General features: G+C 44.0%; 1 protein-coding gene across 1 annotated transcript; it reads right to left on the bottom strand.

The window, feature by feature from the left end:
* Positions 1 to 1,309: 1,309 nt before the first annotated feature.
* LOC110507831 (bromodomain and WD repeat-containing protein 3) lies at positions 1,310 to 19,143 on the bottom strand. Its single transcript, XM_021588127.3, has 41 exons — positions 18,701 to 19,143; positions 18,541 to 18,599; positions 18,405 to 18,434; positions 18,129 to 18,188; positions 17,065 to 17,215; positions 16,842 to 16,940; positions 16,510 to 16,670; positions 16,205 to 16,426; positions 15,717 to 15,817; positions 15,553 to 15,623; positions 15,208 to 15,308; positions 14,996 to 15,036; positions 14,598 to 14,699; positions 14,353 to 14,506; positions 12,526 to 12,660; positions 12,301 to 12,429; positions 11,986 to 12,211; positions 11,689 to 11,877; positions 11,296 to 11,485; positions 11,036 to 11,126; positions 10,791 to 10,934; positions 10,600 to 10,670; positions 10,271 to 10,487; positions 10,024 to 10,140; positions 9,671 to 9,778; positions 9,395 to 9,519; positions 7,621 to 7,703; positions 7,399 to 7,510; positions 7,218 to 7,279; positions 6,971 to 7,126; positions 6,581 to 6,827; positions 6,423 to 6,492; positions 6,288 to 6,335; positions 6,043 to 6,168; positions 5,806 to 5,958; positions 5,456 to 5,625; positions 5,053 to 5,348; positions 4,790 to 4,954; positions 4,257 to 4,589; positions 3,966 to 4,121; positions 1,310 to 3,849 (listed from the first exon to the last, which is right to left on the bottom strand). Exons 1-41 carry the CDS (start codon positions 18,735 to 18,737, stop codon positions 2,459 to 2,461), a joined length of 6,699 nt encoding a protein of 2,232 aa, XP_021443802.3. The 5' UTR covers positions 18,738 to 19,143; the 3' UTR covers positions 1,310 to 2,458.
* Positions 19,144 to 19,585: the final 442 nt, after the last annotated feature.

Genomic DNA, 19,585 nt, shown 5'->3' with positions numbered 1-19,585 from the left:
GGTCCAAGAGACTTCTAAATAACTTCTACCCCCAAGCCATAAGACTCCTGAACATCTAATCAAATGGCTACCCAGACTATTTGCATTGCCCCCCTCTCTCTTTACACCACTGCTACTCTCTGTTGTCATTTATGCATAGTCACCTTAACTCTACCTACATGTACATATTACCTCAACTAACCGGTGTCCCCGCAGTGGCTCTGTATCAGTACCCCCCCTGTATATAGTCTTGCTATTGTTATTTCACTGGTGCTCATTAATTACTTGTTACTTTTATCTTATTCTTTTGAAACTGAATTGTTGGTTAGGGGCTCATAAGTAACCATTTTACCTTAAGGTCTACTACACCTGTTGTATTTCTGCGCATGTGACTAATAAAATTTGATTTGATAGTTTGTGGTGCAGGAATAATGACAAGCGAACCTGGGGAGCCTTGTGTTCACATTGTCCCCCAAAAAAGGGAACAGAACTCAGACCACCTCTCGAGATGGTCTCAGTTTGGTTCGCTTAGGGGCATAGGAGTTCCTATGGACTATTCACACTGCACACAAAAAAATAAGTGAACCGTACGGAGTTCACAAAAATTGTCTGAAAGGGTCCAAGTGTGAAAACACCCTGATACATCCCAAATGGGTAACTCGGGATCCGACACTGCCGCCTAGATTAGCAAGTCGACATTTCCGAGATAATAAAAACGTGGCATGAGCCCCAGTGATGTCCAATAATTTATGCTGCGTTCAAATGCTAGTTGGAACTAGGAAATGCAGAAATGTCTTACTTACTGATTCATTGAACGCAGCACATGTATAACTACAACCAGTTAGAAAGTTGAACATTTCCGGGTTTCCTAGTTCCGACTAGCACATCAACGCAGCATTATATATTGGTGCTGTCACTTAGTTTTTGAACTACTGCTTCAAATACAATCCACACGGTGGCAAAAGAATTGATCCACACAGCATTAGTGGGATGTATTAAATGTAAAGTGTTAGTCCCATGTGTCATGAGCTGAAATAAAAGATCCCAGCAATGTTCCATACGCACAAAAAGCTTACTATCTGTACTCACTATCTGTAATAAAGCCCTTTTTTTGGAGAAAAACTCATTCCGACTGGCTGGGCCTGGCTCCCCAGTGGGTGGGCCACCCACGGCTGCACCCCTGCCCAGCCATGTGAAATCTATAGATTAGGGCCTAATGGAATTTATTTCATTTGACTGATCCTCTTATATGAACTGTAACTCAGCAAAATCTTTGAAGTTATGTTTAGTTTAAGGAATGGTTAAGAATGCATTGACAACACATACAAAGTGAGCCTTGAATTTGTCTTTATTACCGAGAATAAAAAAAAAAGAAAAAAACAGCCCTCTTGTACTCCACAACCATACGGGTACCAGTAACATTTTTCTATGAAATCTGTTTGTATCAAAGTGTATGAAAAATATTTAGCAAACATGTCAATGCAATTACAGTTCAAGACCGCCGCAACACATAATAACTAAATTGTGACTGGCAAAAAGTTAAATGCAGTTAAGTTCTCTCCGAAAATAAATGTAATACTGAGAGTACATAACACTAGAATGTCTTCCCAATATGAGAAATCACAGTATTTTGCAATAAGTACTTTTTGGTTTCCTGTACTTGGCAAAAGGGTACCAATTTGTGACATGTGGCAAGACAATGCATTGTAATGACATAACAATGAAATGAATGCTCAAACTAAAACAAGCAATCGTTTCCTACAGAGTGATCCTCATAAACCTTTCAAAAGATGCCATTGTCAATCCCGTATATTTACACCTCATTCCATGACTAGAATTCACGCCACACATCTCCCCCCCCCCCCAAAAAAATGAAAACAAATGAAAACAAAGGGGGGGGGGACAGACTAGGAATTCAAATTTGTACATTTTGGCTCATAAACAAGTCACCTCACAATACAGTAAAGGATCATTCATGTGGATTTACAAAGGACTTGAAGTCAAAGGAGGGTGAAGTGGATTAGTTGTCTCAGTAAGTGTGCTTGGACTGAAACCACCATCCTGGAAATGTTTATTGTCCCTACCTACTCTAGCTCCCAAGACTGAATGGCTGAGACTACAGTAAACTTAGTTGACCCCTGAGTTCCTAATGTGAAACTAGTGTATGAAATATCTCTTTACAGTGTGTTTCTTAGTGCAAGCCAGCAAAATATGCTTGATTAAACAGAGGTATATTAAGATAGCACCCAAGCTGACAATGCTCCCCCGAACAGTTATTTAGCTGGCCAAATCACAAAAGCAGAATGGGAGGTGGTTTGCGCTATATTTTATAAAACTACTCTTTTTTCATAGAAAATATAAATATCCCTGAATGAAACAGATTCACAGCATTTCCTCTTGAAAAAGCTCCAGTGCTACTACCTTTAATGTGGCGATCAAGTGTCTTCAAGGTCTCCAGTTAGTCTCTCTAGCTAAGCCTTCATTCGCTGTCGTGATATGTCACCGTTCGTTTGCCACGGTTTCGGGTCTTGATACGCGTTCCACACTCTCCTCTCTGGAATTCTGCATACGACTGGTCACTGTCTGCCTCAGAGGGGTCCCTCCGGTGTTGTCGGGCGGCACCCTTGTCGCTGACCCTTGACCTCCTGTTGTGTTTTTTTCTCTTTGGACTGCTCTGGGTCCCTGAGCTGGCAGAAGACTCTTCGTCCTCCTCGCTTTCAGAGGCAGAACTGTGGGCACTGCTGCTGCAGCGTTCCTTTCGCTTGCCTTTGTGTTGCTCCAAACGTCTCTTCCCCCTTGGACACTCAACCACCTCCTCCTCTGACCCTTGGTGGGAAGAGGTGTCTTCCTGACTACTACAGTCCTCAGGTTCAGACTTGGATCCAGATTCCTTCTTGGGATACTTGTAGTTGGAGCTTTTTGTTTCCCTCTCGCTCTCATCTTCGCAGTAGCTCTTAGCCATGGTCATGCACCGTTTCTTTTCATAAGGGTTGTCTGAGGAGTCTGAGGTGTAAATGCATTTTCTCTTGGAAGAAGACTGTTTTGTAGTAGCTGGGGAAGCTTTTCGGTTGCGTTGATGTCCTTTATCTGAAACAGCATTGCTATTCCCATTCTTACAACTGACTTGCATCTCTGAATTCAAGTCCTCCTCAGAGTCTTCATTGATGTATTTATTTTTTGGTTGGGCTCGAAGGCAAGGCCGCCTGCTAGAGCTATGCTTCTCCTTCCCATCAGATTCTTCCTCTGAGGAAGCACGCAGTTGTTTTCTCCTTGCTCTCCTGTTGGGTACAACTTCCTCCTCGCTCTCTGAAACAGAGTCATTGTGACTCGGTCTTTTGGGTTTGTTGTTGTTTCGCAACTGACGTTTATTGGATTCTCCCTTAGATTCATTATCTGAGTGGTTGCCGTCTTCTTCCTCCTCCTCCTCTTCAGACCTCAATCTTTTTTTGTGAGAGCTTGATCTCTTTGGAGTGTCACTGAGTTCCTCTGATTCGGGGACATCCTGTTTGTGGGTTGAGGCAGATGTTTGTTCTTGGCTTTTTGAATGCAATTTACTATTTTTCTCAGAGCCTTCAGCATTTTCTTTCTCCACCTTCCTCCCATTTTGGTGAGGGTGCTTTTGAGTATAGTGTTCTCGGTATTCCTCGTCAGAGCTTGCCAGAGGTTTGTGCTGTCTCTTTCTGGAGCCAGACTTCTCTTCCGCCATATAGCTGGTAATGCAAGTTTTAATTTTACTCACTGCAGCGGTTGTCAAGCTTCTGGAGGACTTCTGAGACTCAACAGCTTCTTCCTCTTCTTCACCATCAGAGCTCTCCTCCTCAGAAGTACTGACATGTTTTGTGCTGTGCCCATTTACATGAGACAAATCATCTGAAATAGAGATAAATACAAACATTAACACTACAGCAACAAATGACTGAACTTGGAGATAAGGCAGAGAAAGTAGCCATGACTGAAAGCATCTACAGTATGCCTGTAGCTCTTACCCCTACCACCCGTCTCTGCAGCTTGTCTGGTCGTTCTGCGGCTGCTGGAGTTCTTACTCTCTCCATTCTGATGACAACGAGAGGATGAAGCTTCACTCTCAATACTGTCCTCATTGTTCTCCCAATCACCCAATGAATCCTTGTCTTTTTTAGAACCTAGGGGAAAGAAAGTGTGTTACCCAACAGTGTTAAATGTTTTTTCAATGAACGCACCCTTTTGTGGCTCTGGTACAGTAGATCCATGAACAATAAAAGTTGATCCAAACCAGTCTAAGCTGACTGTGTGCTCACTCTGTGCTGATGACTGCTCCTCAGATTCAGAGCTGCTCTGGATCACGGTAGTGCGTTTGCTGACTCGGGTCGCATGGCGGCTACTTTTCCTCCTTTGTTTATCCTCTTCCTCAGAGGCTGAACCATAGTTTTCCTCAGAGGCTTCCAGAAGCTTCATCTTGTTGACGGCCGCTCTGGCAGTCTTCCTTTTCATTGTCCTGCGGCCCAGATTCTCCTCCTCATCCTCCTCCCTGTAAGTGTCTGTACCCTGGGATGGTGATCTCTCAGATTCGCTGCTTAGCCGTCTCTCTCGCCCATATTTTCTGCTGTGACCATTCATCTGGGCACCCCTCTCTGGACACACACAGAGCAGCAACAACATTTTAAATGGCTAATAATCATATAATACCTAAAAAAAGATCTGCTCCCATAGGCAGTTCAGACCTTTAACCATAAGGACAGTTGTCTGTGCATTTTTCTTCATCTGTAAGGGCATTTGCCTGACCACTCCCTGCTCTAGTTACCTCTCCTTTTCCCTGCTCTATGGTGGTTACCTGGCTGTTTGGTGCTTTTCCTATGGGCAACAGCATTGTTCCTGGTCAGCCTGATGCTCCTGCTGCTGGTCCTAATTGGGAATTGACGAGACAAAGAGTTTGACAACTTCCCACCGTCCTCACTCTCCTCCCCCTCATTGGAGGACTCTTCCTCGCTCTCGGCAACTGAAATAAAATGTCAAAAACAGGGATTTTATTAGAGGGACAGAGACTAAGGGATGTCTTGCAAACTGCCTTCTACCAGATTTATGTGAAATCCTAACTTTTTTTCTTCTTTGCCCCTTTGTTCCTGGTGACTCTTCTGGTTCCCCTGGTCTCTCTGCTGTGATGGTGCCGTGAGGACCCCGGGCGTTTCTCCTCTTCAGAGTCACTCATAGATAACTCGCTCTCAATCTCAGAGTCTGACCCTGAGGAGGCTTCAGAAGAGCTGTGGCCTGAGCTGTCACTGCTTTGGTTCCTTCTCCTGGTTCTCTCGGTAGCAGACACTTTGGCTGAGGTAGATTTAGTCGTTGACGCCACTTCCACTTTTTCCTGAGTTTTTAGAGCAGCCCTCTTTTGGCTGAAGGGAAAGAACAATATCATTAGTAGTGCTGTAGGTCCTGTGGACCACATAAGTACATTTCCTTAAGCCCAATGAGGTCTGTGGGCAGTAGAAGTGAGGCCTACCTTGTGGTGTTAGTGCTGGGTACATTAGACTCGTGGTGCTGAAGCTTCTTCCGGAACCTTTGGCTGCGGCGGAGCTTCTCGCTGCTCTTGACGGCAGTTTTGTATTGCGATATGATTGTTCTGATTCGCTCTTCGAAGAATGCAGAGAGCCGCAAAGTCATACTGTAGATCTGGGGACAGAGGAGATACAAATCTGTAGAGCACAGCAACTTGGCATCAGGTCCTAGTACCTAGATTGATGACAATCCAGAGCCTGACCAATGTCAAATGAAGATCAACTCAATAGAAGAGTGCTGAATTTCTTACACTGGAATCGCTTGTATGGTTTGGAAATGCAAGAGCGGAAATACCTTTGAGCGTTTGTTTGGCGTGAAGGCTTTAGCGTTGGCAAATATCAGACGTATGTCTTTGCAGAGCTCCATGGGGTTTTCATAGCGGTCCTCCTCAAGGGTCCCCTTCACAGTCCCAAAGTCCATGGGAGTGTCAATTATGCTAAGGTAGTCCTGCAAACAGACATGAGCCACATTAGATCAACAGTTCTGTCAAAGCCAGAGTCATTATTACAGTAGAACTCTGTGTTCTCTTACTGGGTAAGAGGCAGGATCCACAGGCTTTCTGAAGGGCTCGGAGTCCTCACACTCAAAGACATAGTTCATCAGGCGCTTGCACTGCCCCTTCCAGGAGTCCTGGTCAGGTACAGTCTCCACAGAGCGCTGGGGTGAAGGGAGACTCATACATAAGATAAGACAACATCCCAGCCACTTCCCTAAATGTTTATTGCGGATTTTAAGACAAAGATGTTCTGTTTTTTACATCATCATTCATTACTTACCTGGCGCAGTCTGTGTCCAGAAGAGGGGCCTGGTGCCTCTTCCAAGTCCTGGGAATGGACATTCAAATCAATATCAGTTCAACCCAAAAGTTACACAGCAAGTTGTGAATGATTTGATGATCAACGCTGATTTACCTCGTCATCCGTATAGTCCATATCTTCAATAGCACTGTAGATCTCCATAATATCTGTACAGCTAGGTCGACTGAGGAAATAAAAAAGCAACAGAAGTTGTTAAATACAGATACATTTATCAGTACAAGTTAAAGCTCAATAACACCCGGACAACTCACTTGATAAATTTTAGCAGGACATCTGTGATAAGTTTTGCTGAATGGGCTATCTTGCTCCTTGGCTCATTGAAAGTCCGGGCGTTGTGCACAATGTATCTGGCATCCCAAACTAAAGAGGACAGTCGCCTGTAGAACCTATTTATAAGTCTCAGTCTGATGGTGCTCAGGTCTGTAGGGAAGGCTATCGCCGTGCAGTAGGTTGGGTACTGAACTATGTCCACCGGGCCAGAAAATGGGGCTACAATATCTGTAAATAAAAAATAACAAAATCAGAAGTACTGTGAATTTGAAATTTAAAACCTCACTAGCCCATCTAGGAATGTTATACAATCCGAGGTCTGCTGAGGATGAAATAGTACCAAAATGCAGTGGTGAGGTGAGCGTTCTTACCAACGGTGATGAGTTGCTCAATGCCTGCTATGATGCGTTCACACTCGTTGTCTCTACTCCTCTCACCCCACTCTCCTGTCTGGGGTTTATACATGACCTCTCTCATCTCCTCTGCTGTCACTGGAACCCCTCCACCTACACACTCAGGTTGCTGGGCTGAAGAGCACAGACACACACCATACATGTTACCATACAGTACCTCTGGCCTAGAATGAAACATTTCCAACAACAGAGTCTGTTAAATTACCATCCTCTGGAATAGCTTCCACATCCCAAGGACTTAGCTTCTCCATTTCGCCATTGTCCCATCTGGCAACAAAGCAAAACCAAGCAGGTTAGAAGCATGCAATCCACCGCAGAAGGCATCAACCGTTGCGAGACCATTTTGACTGGTTTCCAACAACGCAGACCCAATCATACATTCTCACCTGACTTTGAAGCACTGGAAATGACTGTCTGGATATTCAAGCTGGTATGGCTCCTGACAAACAATGATCCCAAACCACCAGGCATCATCTATTACAGACCGGAATCTGTCATCTGCAGTGAGGAATAATACCATTTTAGATGGGGGAAAATGCAGAAAATATTGCTTAGAAATGTTGACCCATTCATCTCACGCATTACTCTACCTTGAGTTGTTAACTTACTTGGCTGCCAGACTCTACTGCGTGCTTCATCATAACTCTGCCGAAGCACGAGGAAGTCAATCACATCCGGCATGTCATGGTACCTGAGGGGAGGCGTACAGAAGTCCAAAGTCACCAAATGTCTCTGGTAATGTCTGTAAAAACGTACATGTACAGCGGGAAGAACAAGTATTTGATAAACACTGCCGAATTTGCAGGTTCCGACTTACAAAGCATGTAGAGGTCTGTAATTTTTTATCATAGGTACACTTCAACTGTGAGATACGGAATCTAAAACAAAAATTCAAAAAATCACATTGTATGATTTTTAAGTAATTAATTTGCATTTTATTGCATGACATAAGTATTTGATACATCAGAAAAGCAGAACTTAATATTTGGTACAGAAACCTGTGTTTGCAATTACAGAGATCATATGTTTCCTGTAGTTCTTGACCAGGTTTGCACACACTACAGCAGGGATTTTGGCCCACTCCTCCATACAGACCTTCTCCAGATCCTTCAGGTTTCGGGGCTGTCGCTGGGCAATACGGACTTTCAGCTCCCTCCAAAGATTTTCTATTGGGTTCAGGTCTGGAGACTGGCTAGGCCACTCCAGGATCTTGAGATGCTTCTTATGGAGCCACTCCTTAGTTGTCCTGGCTGTGTGTTTCGGGTTGTTGTCATACTGGAAGACCCAGCCACGACCCATCTTCAATGCTCTGAGGGAAGGAGGTTGTTGGCCAAGATCTCGCGATACATGGCCCCATCCATCCTCCCCTCAATACGGTGCAGTCGTCCTGTCCCGTTTGCAGAAAAACATCCCCAAAGAATGATGTTTCCACCTCCATGCTTCACGGTTGGGATGGTGTTCTTGGGGGTTGTACTCATCCTTCTTCCTCCAAACATGGCGAGTGGCGTTTAGACCAAAAAGCTCTATTTTTGTCTCATCAGACCACATGACCTTCTCCCATTCCTCTTCTGGGTCATCCAGATGGTCATTGGCAAACTTCAGACGGGCCTGGACATGCGCTGGCTTGAGCAGGGGGACCTTGCGTGCACTGCAGGATTTTAATCCATGACGGCGTGGTGTGTTACTAATGGGTTTCTTTGAGACTGTGGTCCCAGCTCTCTTCAGGTCATTGACCAGGTCCTGTCGTGTAGTTCTGGGCTGATCCCTCACCTTCCTCATGATCATTGATGCCCCACGAGGTGAGATCTTGCATGGAGCCACAGATCGAGGGTGATTGACCGTCATCTTGAACTTCTTCCATTTTCTAATAAATTGCAGTTGTTGCCTTCTCACCAAGCTGCTTGCCTATTGTCCTGTAGCCCATCCCAGCCTTGTGTAGATCTACAATTTTATCCCTGATGTCCTTACACAGCTCTCTGGTCTTGGAGAGGTTGGAGTCTGTTTGATTGAGTGTGTGGACAGGTGTCTTTTATACAGGTAACGAGTTCAAACAGGTGCAGTTAATACAGGTAATGAGTGGAGAACAGGAGGACTTCATAAAGAAAAACAGGTCTGTGAGAGCCGGAATTCTTATTGGTTGGTAGGTGATCAAATACTTATGTCATGCAATAAAATGCAAATGAATTCCTTAAAAATCATACAATGTGATTTTCTGGATTTTTGTTTTAGATTCCGTCTCTCACAGTTGAAGTGTACCTATGATATGACAGACCTCTACATGCTTTGTAAGTAGGAAAACCTGCAAAATGGTGTCAGTGTATCAAATATTTGTTCTCCCACTATCTTCAATGTTAGACACTTTGAAGTGGTTGCATCATTTACTTGACATAAAATGATTTGTCTGTGATTTTGCCCGTGCCATGGTCAATGAGCGTCAGTTTCAGGCGGCACAGTGTCGGAGGGCATACTTCATACTTGATCCCAGTTATTTTAACAAACTCTTGGTCCTGTAGAGAGAAGGAGAATTTCAAGTTACTCTTCAACAATGTCCTTTCAGACACTGGCCCTCTCAACACACTAACCCATTTTCTACTGCATCAGCAGAAGACAGATTTATCTGTTTCCTAGTTTGGAGCAGAGTGGATTTGATGTTCTTACCCTCAGCTCCATCTTCCTCCAGGGCTGTTTCTCCATGTTAATGGGGTACAGGTTGTTCCTGTTCACTGCCTCCACATACGCCTCGTGACCCTGGCGGAAATAGATTACCTGAGGGAGATAGGAGGGTAACATTAATTAGACCAGAGGGGGCTGATGGGGGGAGCTATAGGAGGACATGCTCTTTGAAACAGCTGGAATGGAATTAATGGAACGGGGTCAAAATTGGTTTCCATATGTTTGATACCGTTCCATTTAATCAATACCTATAGCTCCTCCCACCAGCCTCCTGATTTCAACCCCAAAGATGCACACAACAACAGTAGGGAAGCCATATGGTCCAGACAGTCACGTACCTCATCACCCATCTGGGGAACGAAGGGAGACTTCCTGGGAACGACATCAGTGATCCACGTTGAGGGTCTGAACTCGTTGGACACTTCTCTGTTCATCGACGGCCTGGCTTTAGGCCACTGTGATACACATGTACAATTACATAAGATTGATTTAATATTCAATAGGGAAGTGAAACTACTTTTTGTCATACGAGAGCAGGATACAAGCATTGACAAACAAAATATGCAGGTTAGTACAGTGGCTAACCTTGGGCATCTTGCTTTTGGGCTTCTTGGATTTCTGCTTGCTAGTCTGAGGAGGTCGTTCTTCCTCGTCACTTTGCTGCTTCTCCTCTTCCTCCTCGTTATCTTCCTCCGAGCTGCTAAGCTGGCGCCGAACTCGTTTCCGTGATGTCACGGGAGTGGAGGGCTGCAGGTTAATCCCAGCGTCAGCTGTCCAGTCAGAGTACTCACTGGACGAGTGGCTGTCATGGGCAACATAAGTTATGTTCACATTAAGCCAAGCGAAACGACAATATGACATACGCCATGTACCCCTTTGCAAGGAATCAAGAGAAGCAAATAGCTTATCTGTACCTTGAACTGTCACTTTTCCATTCCTCTTCCTCATTGGATGAATCCAGTTCACTGTTGTCCATCTCATGGTCCTAGAGGTGGGGAAGGAGATTGTAAGATTGACCTCTTTCACCAATATTCCAAATAGCTTGTTATTCTTTAATGGACATGTCAAAAGCATATTTCTTATCACACAGGTTTGTAGATTATACCTCAGATGTTGCAGTCTCCTCTCCCTCCTCACAGGAGAACTCAATGAATTCTTCCACAATCCCATCTCTGGTCTGCTGGAAGACTTTTTGCTTTTTGCGGGACTGTGCTCGTTTGATGCAAGGCACCTCATCTTCAGAATCATCCTGAGGCAGAAGCAAAGCAGAAATGCAGGTATGACGTCAGTATCATTTTAAAATCCCTGTGGTCAGTCATGATTTTTAAATGAATAAATATGTCTACTTACTCTACAACTGCCGTATGTCACACGGCGTTTCTTTGCATTGTATATGGCAATCTCCTCCTCTCCTTTTGTAATTCGGAAGTCATCCTGGCAACTACAAGATCATTTACACATTTAATTTCAACTTGCATGTCAGGAATAATGTTCTAGAGATTAACCATTTAGGAGTAGACTTGTTTATAAATGACATCCTTTTGTCTTATAACAAACTATACAGATGATCTACCCCCGTTGTTTGAGGAATAGAGGGATGTCTGTCTCACCTGTACCCGCTGGATGAGAGCTCGGGTACCACCACTCTGCGTCTCCAGGCCTGCAGGTCCCGCTCCGTGGCCATCTGGCTGCGAGGGGCATTCTGGTGCATCTGTCTCACCCCTTCCACCTGCCCACTGCGCCGCAGACCCACGTTAGGGGACGACTGCACCTCAGCTGCACCTCGCTCATTCACTGATGCTGGGTACAGAGAGGAGGGAAGACAACATGACTGCTTGTCTAGGACCCAATCATTAATTTAACCATAAGGGATGAGGGGGTATTTTCCATTTCCAATGGAGTCCTTAATCATCAACATGTAGGAATGTGAAGTATTTGAGCATGCCCAAGAGCAATGGTAGTTTATGGAAAGGAAAAGAGAGCTAGGAACATTATCTTGGTACCTCTACGTGGGGTGCTGGGGGCTGGGAATGCAGGGGCCTCTGCTGGGGCCTGTGTCCCTGGTCTGCTCTGCCTGTCCTGCTGCTCCTGCAGCTGCCTGATGGCGTCGTCCAGAACGCTGCGTCTGGCCGTGGCCTCCTCGTGGTCCGTGGTCAGCTGACTGATGACCTGCTCCATCACCTCGCCATCACCTGAGTTGGACAACACGGACACAGTTAATTTGACATAGTGAAATTAACTCAAAGATATGGTCAAAGCAGGAAGACTGAGATAGTCAAGTAATGAGGTAGTTAACATACTTGTGGCGACATATCCCAGCTGAGGCACCAGGTGTTCGTCTGCAATGTTCTCCCTCCCGGGGACCAGCCGCTGGTATCTGGGTGGGTGGGGGTTCCCATCCACATCCACCAAGAAGGGAGGGGGCATGAGGTGGGGTGCCTGCTGGGTCTGCTCGTCCAACACAAAGCCGTTGGCGTCACGGATCAGTGGCCGATAGTCGGTGTGGAAAAACACCTGATCTGGAAGCTGGACAAAGACAGACAGGCAGTCAATCTCCAACCATTGAATAGAAGACTCTTTCTTATACATTGATGTAGTAGGAGCTGCATCCTTACCTTCTCATATGGCTTGGAGCTCCCAAAGCCGAATATGACCAGATGTCCGTGGGAGTCTGTGCAGGCAAAGCGCTGGCCATCGGGAGTGAACTTGCAGTCAAAAACAGCACCATGACCCTGGCCCTCAATCTGTAGGGCAGACAGAGCAACCAAGATGGAGTTAGTCATAGTTGGAGAGAATGGATGTTACTGTTAAGTCTTCTGTGGTGCATGGCTCCTCCTCACCATGTTGAAGTAGTGCTGTGTCTTTGTGCCCCGGACGATGTCCCAGATGAAGACGTTTCCGTCGTGGCCAGCAGACAGCATGATCCTGGGATCTGAGGGGTGAGGCTCCAGGACAAACACCTCAGCCTCATGGCCCTGTACAGAGCATCACACAGCTGTCAGGTCAACTCACTGTCTGATGGTATTTAGCTATTTTACCAAGTCACTGACCAAAAATATTTGAGTAACTGTTCCTGAAAAGCATGCTTACAGTGACAAGGGGAAAAAACTGTAGAACTATAATGTCCTCTTGACCAAGGAATCTAGGACTATACTTCAACTATTATTCATATACAAATACAGTGCATTCGGAAGTATTCAGACCTCTTCACTTTTTCCACATTTTGTTACATGCAGCCTTATTCTAAAATAGGTTGAATAATTCCCCCCCCCCCCATCAATCTACACACAATACCCCATAATGACAAAGCTAAAACAGGTTTTTAGAAATATCTGCAAATGTATTCAAAATAAACTGAAATATCACATTTACATAAGTATTCAGACCCTTTACTCAGCACTTGTTGAGCGCACTACAAGCTTGGCACACCTGTATTTGGGAAGTTTCTCCCACTTTTCTCTGCAGATCCTCTCAAGCGCTATCAGGTTGGATGGGGAGCGTCGCTGCACAGCTATTTTCAGGTCTCTCCAGAGATGTTCGATCGGGTTCAAGTCCGGGCCAGTCAAGGACATTCAAAGACTTGTCCCGAAGCCATTCCTGCATCGTCTTGGCTGTGTGCTTAGGGACATTGTCCTGTTGGAAGGTGAAACCTAGCCCCAGTCTGAGGTCCTGAGTGGGTTTTCATCAAGAATCTCTCTGTGCTTTGCTCCGTTCATATTTCCCTCGATCCCGACTAGTCTCCCAGTCCCTGCCGCAGACGAGAGAATCATGTTCTGGCAAACTCCAAGCGGGCTGTCATGTGACTTTTACTGAGGAGTGGCTTCCGTCTGGCCTTATTGGTGGAGTACTACAGAGATTGTTGTCCTTCTGGAATGTCCATCTCCACAGAGGAACTCTTTAGCTCTGTCAAAGTGACCATTGGGTTCTTGGTCACCTCCCTGACCAAGGCCCTTCTCACCCGATTGCTCAGTTTGGCTGAGCGGCCAGCTCTAGGAAGAGTCTTGGTGGTTCCGAACTTCTTCCATTTAAGAATGATGGAGGCCACTGTGTTCTTGGGGACCTTCAATGCTGCAGAAATGTTTTGGTACCCTTCCCCAGATCTGTGCCTCGACACAATCCTGTCTCGGAGCTCTACGGACAATTCCTTCGAACACATGGCTTGGTTTTTGCTCTGACATGCACTGTCAAATGTGGGACCTTATATAGACAGGTGTGAGCCTTTCCAAATAATGTCCAATCAATTGAATTTACCACAGGTGTTCTCCAATCAAGTTTTCCAAAACATCTCACGGATGATCAATGAAAACAGGATGTACCTGAGCTCAATTTCAAGTCTCATAGCAAAGGGTCTGAATACTTATGTACATAAGGTATCTGTTTTTAATAAAGTTGCAAAGAAAATTCTAAAAACCTGTTTTTGCCTTGTCATTATGGGGCATTGTGTGTAGATTGAGGGGAAAAAAGACGACTTAATACATTTTACAGTAAGACCGTAACGTAACAAAATGTGGAAAAAGTGAAGGGGCCTGAAGACTTTCCCGAATGCACTGCAGTTGAAGGATGGCAATCTACACTACTAGTGGTTACAGATACAAAATGTCCTCAGTTATCTTTGTGAAACAGAATGTTCACGAAAATGGAATGTAAGAGAATGTGGTTGCTCCTACTTTAAGGATATGTAGCAGCTGGCCCGTGTAGGAGTTCCACACTTTTAGGATATGGTTGTTGACGGCTGTGATTACTGAGTTGTCATGGCGATCCCACGCTACCATGGTGACCTTGGGCTTGAAAAAGCTTTCCTCATTGGTTGTGTGTTCCGAGCTGAGGAGAAAGTCGATATGAAAGGAGGAAAACATAAATACAAGCATGTGTAGGTGTATGTAATGGTGCCGTCAAGCTGTTCATTCCTTACCCTGGTAGAGTGGCGTTCATATTGAGAAGAAGGCTCCTCCACTGCTGACGCTGAGTCAGCCTCCAGATGCGTGCTGTGCCATCTCGACTGCCACTCACAAACCTACGAGACGAGGCAAACCAAGACAATGAACTCTAGACCAGTGGTACAAGGGTCCCTGGGGGTACTTGGCTTATGCACAAGAGGTACTTTATAAGTCTCATGAGACCATAGGCTTACTGGTAAAATGCAAATGAGGGGGTACTTCAGGGGTACTCCAGGCAGAGCAAAACTCAGTGACACAGTGAGCGAAAAAGGTTGGGAACCACTGCTCTAGACAATCCTCATGATTCCTTATGTTATAAAGTAAAAAACTGTTGGGCTAAGGTGAGTGCTTCAACTAATCACATTGATCATACCTTTCTCCTGAGTGGCAAAATTGGATGCTGTCGACCTTGTCCTAAAAATGAGAACATATATTGACAACAATGATTAGAATATTACATCAACGTTTTTTGTATTTATTGTAAATTAAAGCTTGAATGGATTTAATTATTTTTTTAGGAACTCATTATTTTCTTGTGTTCAGCTTTTTGCTGCTATTTGATGGTTTATCTTCAAGGGATCTTACCGTGTGTTCATGAAGCTCTGATATTTTTTCAGGGTTCCCAACTCCCAGGTAATATATTCTGATGACATCATCAGTACTTCCCGTCGCTAAGAACATGCCACCTAAAATGTTTTATAAAACACAAAAATGACTATAAATGTATCCCAATTTGGTTCAGTCTCTCTATACCCATGTTAGAGTAGCTTATACTTGTAACAGTTGGTGAGGTAAAAAGCTGGATCAATACATCGGTTGAAAATTGTATCAGCTATGGTGAGTGTAATACGTACCCTATGATCAATTTGTAGGAATGTATTTAAAGATCCAAAGCATTCTTTTACACAACTGCTATCTTGACATCATTACCTGGACTGAATGATGAGCACACCATCTGAACCCCCGGCCTGGGTCGCTCTGTAAACTTCTGCGGGCGATCACTTTGCAAACAGAGTGTAAATGTTTCAGACTTATGATGTAATTTTCAGGATGCAATTATTATCTTGATCAAATTACCAGCAATTGAAACTCACCTGAAATTGATGTTATTGACATCCCACTGCCAAAAGCAGATTGTTGCATCAGTTCCAGTGGACACCAGGTATCTCTTTGAGCCCTTGGCAAATGGTGAGAACTGAGGACAGATGTAATTCACCCAGTTAAATGATGTTCCAGATATACAGACTTATGCACCCACATCTATACTGAGAGCAACACACTAGTGGTCCAATGTGAGCTTCTGAAGCAAACCAGGTTTAGTATTTGTATTTATTGATCCCCATTCAGCTACACTTCCTGGGGTCCAGCAAAATTAAGGCAGTTTTAAATGTTACATTCACAACAGATTTCACAACATTATGTACAAAATGGGATAAAAGGAGATGTGTGCAGTTACCACATGATACTGTTGCATGGTTTTCTACATTTGCAAAACTGTGGACAGCATTAGCTTACATACTCTTTGCCCGGCTAACATTAGTCAGATAAAAACATAATAAGGGAGGAAGATAGAAGCTCCTACCTGTAGGGAGGTAATGGACCCACTGTGCCCCTGTAGGACAGCCATAGGGGCACAGGTACGAAGGCACCACACTCGGATGGTTTTGTCACAGCTGCCAGCTGCCATCAAGGTATTCTCAAAGCTGACAGCCAGGTCTGAGATCTCAGCAGAATGTCCTCTCAGGGTGGAGTGCAGTCTCCCGTCAAACGAAGACCATATTTTCACCAAGCAGTCATCCGAGCCCTTGAAAGTAGATTTGATAAGCTAGATAAAGTGATGAGCCTAAAATGATTTCCCCCAAGAACTTGATCTTTATGATGACTCACAGTGAAAATCCTGAGACCGGTTCGATCAAAAGCGATGCAGTAGACTGCAGACAGATGACCCAGAATCCTCCTGTGCATCCGCATGTGCTGATAGTTGCTCACAGGGTTCACAGCGCTGAACCGTTGAGTACCGGTTAGCTCCCTTCCTCTGTACACCTCCACTGTGATGGACAAAACACTATGATTTAGAGTCCAAACATGATAGTAACAGAATCATGTTAACAGAAAACAACAACACATGTGTTGAGTTAAGCACACATTGCATTTACAGTACCGGTGAAAATAGAAAATAATCGTGTGAACATGTCAATCCTGTGTCAGAGAATACCAACCTAGATTTGGAGGATCCCTGCAGGTCAAATGCATCTCTGGTGGTCTCCCTCTGTGCAGGGTAGCAAATGATGAGCCTTTCCTCCAAACATTGCCGTAATCTGGAAGAGGTGGAAATAAAAAGGCAATTTAATAATTTAATTTTACAATTCGATTCCAGAAAGAATAGTTGCTGATGTATACATTTAGAATTCACGCTCAAACAAGACATGTAAAGTTGAACACCTTTTGATGTTCTGAGTAAGGACTGCCTCCCGGTTCCCAGTAGGGAATGTACGCCTGGAACACATGATGGCACCTCTTTGTCCAGAATCGGCCCAATCTGCTTACAGATCTGCAGCAAATGGTCAGGTGCAATGTGTCTGTTGGATGCAACCTATGGGATCAAACATAGTGTTGATGAGCAGAATGACTCATCCAGCTTTCATTGTTACAAGTTAAACCACTATCTATGCTTTGTTCCTCAAGCCATCACAACATTTGTAGGTTGGGTAGCAGTCAAGAGCTTTGGGCCAGTAACCGAAAGGTCGCTGGTTCGAATCCCAGAGCAGACTAGGTGACAAATCTGTTGTTGTGCTCTTGAGCAAGGCACTTAACCCTAATTGCTCTTGTAAATCGCTCTGGCGCATCTGATAAATGACTAACATTTTAAAAATGTAAACAATGGTGACACCAGGAATCACAGTACTGCAACCACATTGTCTATTTATTATTTAGATGAAAGTCTTTGTCTAATATTTCAGTACACTGTCAGCCTGTGGCATTGTAAGAAAATATAAATTTCTTAATTTTTCTAGGGGCAAAAAAACATAACTGACATAACTAGGGTTCTTCATGTACACCTGATCTCGTTCCACCAGTGTGCTACATTCCTTGTGGGCAGAACGTTTTATGTAAAACACATTCATCAACGGACGAATCACAACACAGGTCACAAGAAAAATAGCACAACGACAGCCTTTCTAGGGCGTGGATTGGTCAACAGTGGTGTCCTGACGTAGCCAGAACCACAAGAGTCCCCACCCAATCTGCAGTACAACAGATATATTTATAAATGCTATATCAATTTTGTTTCTATACTACAGTGTCAAGCTTTCGACACATACGAAAATACGTAATCCTACATACCGGTAAAAGTTAAATCTGTTTATTATGCAACAACAATGTAACAACGATTAAATCTGATTGAACAAAGAGTAAATGGCCCAATCACGGACACACAACGTGGTTGTCATTCAACAATAACAGATATTCGACAATGAGTTTACATCTATTGATTATAGACTTACCAAATCTTCGTAAGATCTTGGATGTTCATGTCCTTGCCAGTCTAATCTGCAGGGTAAAAGCTATCCAAAATGGTGCGCATTAGTGTAAATCACAACACTGAAGATGCTAGAAACACTGCCAGAAATTAAGTTAGTAAAAACGTGTGATGTCAAACGAGTGAGGCGGTCAGAGAAGCATTAAAAGTCGTGAGTGAGACAAGTTCTACGTTCCAGTCCAATCGGGATCGCTAGCTACATACATCGACTGCAGAACGCCGCTGCTGCCGGAATACACACCTGATATTCTTCTAGTTCGCTCGCTAGAACCTGCAATTGATTAAAACAAATAGGTGTTTCGAATGTGCTGCTTTAATTTACTATTCGCCAAAAATGTTGAATAGTAAGAAATTGTCAATAAGGCACGCCAATTTACCTCAGCCGCTCTCCGACATGGACCCGTTGTCAGAAAACGTGAAATTAGGTAATATAGCTCTGTAAGTGAATAGCAGAAAATAGTACCACAATTGGATATCAATTAAATCAAGCTGTATCTATAATTTAAGCAATGAATTAGGCAACTATATGCGCCTTACCCGATTCAAGGAGCGAAATATTCCGACTTTTGGCCATTGAATCAGCCGTGATTTGGTTGGTGTACAATTGTAAACTAACTTTATGACTAGTGAGAGTATGATATATTTATTTAATTTCGGTTACACTGCTCTGACCCCCTCCACGGTTGCTCCCGCTTTCTAATCAGCCTGTTTTCAGTCGCCATTGGAAGGATGAGGCCTCAGCAATACTAGTTACTTCCGCCACAGCAGAGGAAATAGGGGGTGGGGAACAACTTTTACAATATTGTTCGACAACAAAGACAAAGCGAAGCTCGGCCGCTAATTGCACTAATATTATATTTAAATACATTTGAAAGCTTTGGATCAATGTAAATAAAGTTATTTCTATATGCGGAATTATAGTTTAAACACCGCACTGTTGTCTTTTCTTCGACAAGGTCGTGTCTTGTTGATGACGTCACGTGTTAGCGAGACAAAAATGTCACGTTTTATTATCCTTCATTTTACTCTGTGCGGTTAGTCTTTAGTGCACTTACATCGCTTCACTACTTAGGCTGTTTCAATAACTCAACTGAATAAAGAAAAACATGTGTGGTGTATAGACAAACGGGCCATGCAATGCTGACGAGAACAATGCATTATCAGCCTGTGCAGTGCATCGTGGGCTTCAATTGCATTGACAAATTGACGAAATACTGTAGTTGACAAAACTTTTTTTTTACATTTGTCTGGAGATATGACATGATATACCCGCTTTTCTTACATCATGTAAATACAGTATATTGTTATAGTCTCGGATGTGGTGTCTGTCTAGATGGGATAATTCGCTGTCAGAAGTGACTTCGTAGCAGGTCAGGAGACTTAATGTAGCAAACGTAGCAGGTTATAATTAGGCTATGGTTA

The sequence above is a fragment of the Oncorhynchus mykiss genome, chromosome 27 (assembly GCF_057628025.1).
Source record: "Oncorhynchus mykiss isolate SJ-2025 chromosome 27, ASM5762802v1, whole genome shotgun sequence".
NCBI lineage: Eukaryota > Metazoa > Chordata > Actinopteri > Salmoniformes > Salmonidae > Oncorhynchus > Oncorhynchus mykiss.
The sequence above is the reverse complement of the archived record's forward strand: the minus strand, read 5'-3'. Positions and strand labels throughout refer to the sequence as shown.

What these genes read in the sequence shown, in the direction of transcription:
- LOC110507831 (XM_021588127.3), bottom strand. Translation starts at nt 18,737, where the DNA reads ATGGCCAAAAGTCGGAATATTTCGCTCCTTGAATCGG. An exon ending in CAAGATCTTACGAAGATTTG is followed by an intron (nt 17,216 to 18,128) that starts GTAAGTCTATAA and finishes TTGATCCCATAG; the next exon opens with GTTGCATCCAACAGACACAT. An exon ending in TTCCAGTGCTTCAAAGTCAG is followed by an intron (nt 7,280 to 7,398) that starts GTGAGAATGTAT and finishes CTTTGTTGCCAG; the next exon opens with ATGGGACAATGGCGAAATGG.